At 55.7% G+C, this 5,378-nt stretch overlaps 1 protein-coding gene across 1 annotated transcript; it reads left to right on the forward strand.

The window, feature by feature from the left end:
- The first annotated feature begins 56 nt into the window (after nt 1-56).
- On the forward strand, nt 57-4,835 carry LOC120426640 (uncharacterized). The gene has a single exon (XM_039591431.2). The coding sequence runs from the start codon at nt 57-59 to the stop codon at nt 4,833-4,835; it is 4,779 nt and encodes a 1,592-aa protein (XP_039447365.2).
- Nucleotides 4,836-5,378: the final 543 nt, after the last annotated feature.

Consider the following 5,378-nt stretch of genomic DNA (forward strand, 5'->3'; position numbering starts at 1 on the left):
AGTTCGACGGCACTTACGAGAACTGGTTCTCGTTTAAGTGTATGTTTAAGAGCGTGATGGACCAGTACCAAGGCGAGGCTCCGTCGATGAAGTTGTACCACCTTCGGAACTCGTTGGTTGGGAAGGCGGAAGGCGTGATCGATCAGGACATCATTAACAACAACGATTACGAGGCGGCGTGGGCGCTCTTGGTCGAGACGTACGAGGATAAGCGAGTGATTATCAACAAGCATATCGATGCTTTGTTCTCGCTGCCCAAGGTCACCCGCGACAACGTCCTTGAGTTCCGGAAACTGATCGAGATCACCGAAGCCTTGAAGAACCTCCAGCTTCCAGTGAGCGGTTTGGGAGAGCAGATGCTGCTGAACTTGATTGCGGCGCGAATGGACAAGGATACGCGGAAGTCGTGGGAGTCGCTGCGAAGGGCCGGAGAGTTGCCGAGCTACGCGGCCACGATGGCGTTCCTTAAGGAGAAGTGTCGAGTGCTGGAGTTGGTGGAGCAGTGTAGTGAACCCGTTGAGAAAGTGAAACCGCAACGTTCGGTTAAGCAGACGAAGGCCCTGGTGATTGCAAGTGACGAGAAGTGTACGATGTGCGACCAGCAACACGACCTGCAGAAGTGCGAGCAGTTCAAGGCGAAGAGTGTCAACGAAAAGTACAACCACCTGAGGAAGTGCGGTTCGTGCTTTAACTGCCTCAAGAAGGGACACCGTACGGCTGCGTGCACGTCGACGCGCACGTGTCAGCAGTGCAGCAAGCGGCATCACACGATGTTGCACACCGACAAGAAGCCGGAGGCCGCTCCGAACACGGCGGCGGCGGATGCGCCGAAAGCGAATGCCGACTCCCGACCTCAAGTGGTGCCACCAGTCGTGGCCGGAACGTCGCAGACGCAGAGTTTGACGCTCTGCGCTACAACCGAAGCTCCCACGAAACAGACACTCCTCTCGACGGCCGTGGTGTTGGTCTACGGCGGAAACAGCGTCCCGTATCTGTGCCGGGCGTTGATCGACTCGTGCTCACAAAACCACTTCATCACGGAGCGATGCGCCAACCTGTTGGCGATCAAGAAGGAGCGGGCAGACTACCAAGTAAGTGGGCTGAACGGAGGGACTACGCGAATCAACCACATGGTCCGAACGACGATGAAGTCTCGAGTTGGCAACTTCACTGCCGAGCTTGAGCTGCTGGTAGCACCGAAGATCACCGGCGACGTGCCTACGAAAACGATCGACGTTGCTGGATGGGATCTGCCCCGCGACGTTGAACTCGCCGATCCAAGCTTCAACAAGAGAGGTCGCGTCGATTTGCTGCTCGGCGCTAGCGTGTTCTGGGACCTCATGAAGTCTGGAAGGGTCAAACTCGCGGCGAACCTCCCGTCACTCAGCGAGACCGAACTCGGCTGGGTGGTTGGTGGCGTGATGTCGGAATGTATACCCGTAATCGCACGTACGTTCTGCACCGTGAACGAGGACGAAGAGCTGAACAAGCTGCTGAACCGGTTTTGGGAGATCGAAGGAGTTGAAGACCTGCGACGACCGGTGACTTCGACAGCTGACGAGTGCCTCGAACACTTCCGCAGCTCGTACAACCGCAAGCCTGACGGGAGAATTGTCGTTCGACTGCCGTTCAACGAGCGGAAGAGTGACCTGGGCGACTCACGAGACATGGCGATCCGTCGTTTCCTGAGTCTTGAGCGGCGGCTGGACCAACAGCCCGATCTGAAAGGAGAGTACGCCAAGTTCATCCACGAGTACGAGCAGCTTTGCCACATAAAAGAAGTCGAGGTCGGTCCGTCCGACGCACCTGGATCCTCGTACTACCTGCCGCACCACTGCGTCTTGCGGCCCAGCAGTTCAACAACGAAGTTGAGAGTCGTGTTTGACGGCTCAGCGAAAACGACGACGGGAGTGTCCATTAACGACGCGCTGAAGGTTGGTCCAACGGTGCAGAACGACTTGCTGTCGATCCTGTTGAACTTCCGCTGCTACCGGTACGTCTTCACAACCGACATCCCGAAGATGTTCCGCCAGATTGAGCTGCACCCCGAAGACACGCCGTACCAGCGAATTCTGTGGCGCGACGACCGGTCGCAGCTGCTGAAGGTGTTTGAACTGAAGACGGTGACTTACGGCCTGGCCTCATCACCGTTTCACGCGACGATGGCGTTGAACCAGTTTGCAGAAGACGGCGTGAAAGAGTTCCCGTTGGCGTCTGCAGCGTTGAAGAAATCGTTCTACGTGGACGACGGGCTCTGCGGAGCGCAGAGTGTGGAGGATGCCCGATTGCTGAGTCGGGAACTGCGCAAGCTGCTGAACACCGGCGGCTTCGACGCGCACAAATGGTGCGCGAACGATCCAGCCATTCTGGAAGATATCCCGGAGGAGCTCTGGGGTACGACGTTCGACCTGAAAGACGCGGCTGCAAAGTCGGTCGTGAAGACGCTGGGTGTGGCGTGGAACGCGTCGCAGGACTGGTTCACCTTCAGCGTGCTGCCACCCGAGGAGGAGACGAAGCCGCTGACGCGACAGAAGATCCTCAGCGAAATTGCCAAATTCTTCGATCCACTTGGCCTGGCTGGTCCGGTGGTGACAACGGCGAAGCTGATCTTGCGGAAGGTTGGCACTTTGAAGAACATCGGCTGGCTGGATCCCGTTCCAGAGAACGTTGCCAACGAGTGGCGTCGATTCCGGAAGCAGCTGCCAGCACTGAACGACTTCCGGGTCTCCCGGTGGGTCTACGACGAAAGAGCCGAACGCGTGGAACTCCACGGTTATTCCGACGCGTCGGACGATGCGTACGGCGCAAGCGTGTACGCACGCAACATCTACCCGGACGGCGAGATCACGATGCGGCTGATCTGCAGCAAGTCCAAGCTCCTCCCGAAGAAGGTCAAGAACGTCCCGAAAGAAATCAGCACGCCAAAGGGCGAGCTCGAAGGTGCGCTGCTTCTTGCTGAACTGATTGACAAGCTGACAAACGTCGTCGATGTTTGCTTCGATTCGGTGAACTTGTGGTGTGACTCGCAAGTGGTGCTAAGCTGGATCGCGAAGAAGCCCGGGAACCTGGAACTGTTTATGGCGAACAGAGTGAGGAAAATCCAGCAGCTGACCAGTAAGTACCGGTGGGGTTACATTCCGACGGATGACAATCCTGCCGACCTCATTTCGAGAGGGGTGATGCCCCAGAACCTGCTCCAACGGGTGATTTGGAAGGACGGGCCGGTGTCGATGAACAATCGCACTATTGAGGTAGTGCAGCCCCCTCTTCTCGACGGCGCGGACCTCCCGGGATTGCGATCCACGAAGTGTCTGGCGCTAGCGGCGCCTATTCATCGATTGCGGATCTTCGACAAGCTCGGAGATTTCCGCCGACTTCGCAGCATGAGCCTGGTGGTGCGGTTTGCGAACTACATCATCACGAGAAGAGAAGTCCTGGTAAAGGGAGAACCGTCGAGCGAAAAGCGCGACGCGGCGTTGAAGTTGACCCTGCGGCTGATGCAACGGGAAACGTTCCAGGCCGAGCTGCTGGCGTTGAAGGAAAACCACACGCATCGCCTGCGAGGACTGAACCCGTTCATTGATCCCGACGACGGCCTTCTGAGAGTTGGCGGTCGAATCAAGCAAGCTTTCGTGCCGTACGACAGCCGGCACCAGATCCTGATGCCTGCCAAGCACCCGGTCACAGAATCGTTCATTCGCCACGAACACAAACAGAACCTCCACGTAGGCCAGAAGGGCCTGCTCGCGCTGATTCGTCAGCGTTTTTGGCCGATGAACGTGAAGACGACAATCCGGAAGTTGATTCGAGGGTGCGTGACGTGCTTCCGAGTCAACCCGATGAAGACGGCCCAGCTGATGGGAGACCTCCCGTCCTACCGAGTCCAACCAGCCCCTGCGTTCTTCCACACCGGTGTCGATTTCGCAGGGCCGTTCCTGATCAAGTCGCTGACCGCAGCACGAAGGCCGATGATGACGAAGGGGTACGTGTCCCTCTTCGTGTGTATGAGCACGCGAGCCATACACCTGGAACTGGTCTCGAGTCTGACGACGGATGCCTTCCTCGCTGCCTTGCGGCGGTTTACTGGACGTCGAGGCCTGGTGAACAAAATGCACTCCGACAACGCGACGAACTTCGTTGGGTCGGAGACCGAGCTCGAGCGACTGGCCAAGTTGTACGCCGAGGAGCAGCACATCGAGAAGGTGGAGGAGTTCTGCAGCAGCCACGGAATCACCTGGAGCTTCATCCCGCCACGCAGCCCGCACTTCGGTGGGATCTGGGAAGCGGGTGTGAAATCTGTTAAGCATCATCTGAAGCGAGTCGTCGGCAACCAGAAACTCACCTTCGAAGAGCTGACTACCGTGCTGGTGCAAATCGAAGCCGTGCTGAATTCGCGGCCCTTGACGCCGTGCTCCGACGATCCGAACGATCTGACCGCAGTGACCCCAGCACACTTTTTGATCGGGCGAGAGATGCGCGCGATTCCCGAGCCGTCCTACTTCCACCTGAAGCAGTCGACGCTGTCCCGCTGGCAACACGTGCAAGCAATGCAGCAGCAGTTCTGGAAGAGGTGGATTGCGGAGTACTTGCCGGAGCTGCAGAATCGCCAAAAGTGGTTCAAGATCACCAAGATACAACCCGGCGCGTTGGTGCTGATCAACGACCAGAACGCTCCGCCGATGCAGTGGCAACTCGGCCGAATCATCGCACTGCATCCCGGCAAGGACAACATCACCAGGGTGGTGACACTGCGAACGGCGAAGGGGGAGTGCAAGCGAGGCGTGACGGAGATTTGCCTGCTTCCGCTGGACCAGGAGACGACCGAGGAGGATTGAAACGCGGACGTGCATTTCAACGTGGGGAGGATGTACGCTGAGCGAGAAAACGTTTGACACCTTCTGTGTAATTACTTTTATTTGTTTTTTCTATTTTCCGTGTATCTAAAGTTACTTCAAAATAAAGGGACAGAGTTTAGCGTGTAACCGAAAAAGTAAGACGCGCGTTTTTTTACTCGATCCGACTGCGGAAGAAAAATCGGGAAAAAGGCCGCGGAAAATACAGTCCACTCGACGGAAACGGAAGACAGGCACCGTTTTCCAGTTATACCATATTTAGGTAAAATTTGTAGAAAAAAATGCCTTTTTTAATTATAAAAATAGTTTCCATCCGTCCATCTAAATAATAAAATAAAGTTGATTACATTCCGAAAGATTGTTAAAAGGGTGGTTTTATAAGAAAACCTGTCTATTGAAAAGACCTTTTCTACGATCCCAAAACAAGTTATAAGCACTTAGGTATTATTTATCCGGTTTTGTTTAGGCAGGATCTCATATATTTTGATGAAAACGTTGTCCGGATCTATCATGCGATCAATCTTT

The sequence above is a fragment of the Culex pipiens genome, chromosome 3 (genome assembly GCF_016801865.2).
Source record: "Culex pipiens pallens isolate TS chromosome 3, TS_CPP_V2, whole genome shotgun sequence".
NCBI classification, from domain to species: Eukaryota; Metazoa; Arthropoda; class Insecta; order Diptera; family Culicidae; genus Culex; species Culex pipiens.

Bases quoted from the DNA above. Each gene is read 5' to 3' on its own strand.
- LOC120426640 (XM_039591431.2), top strand. From the start codon at position 57: ATGGACCAGTACCAAGGCGAGGCTCCGTCGATGAAGTTGTACCACCTT.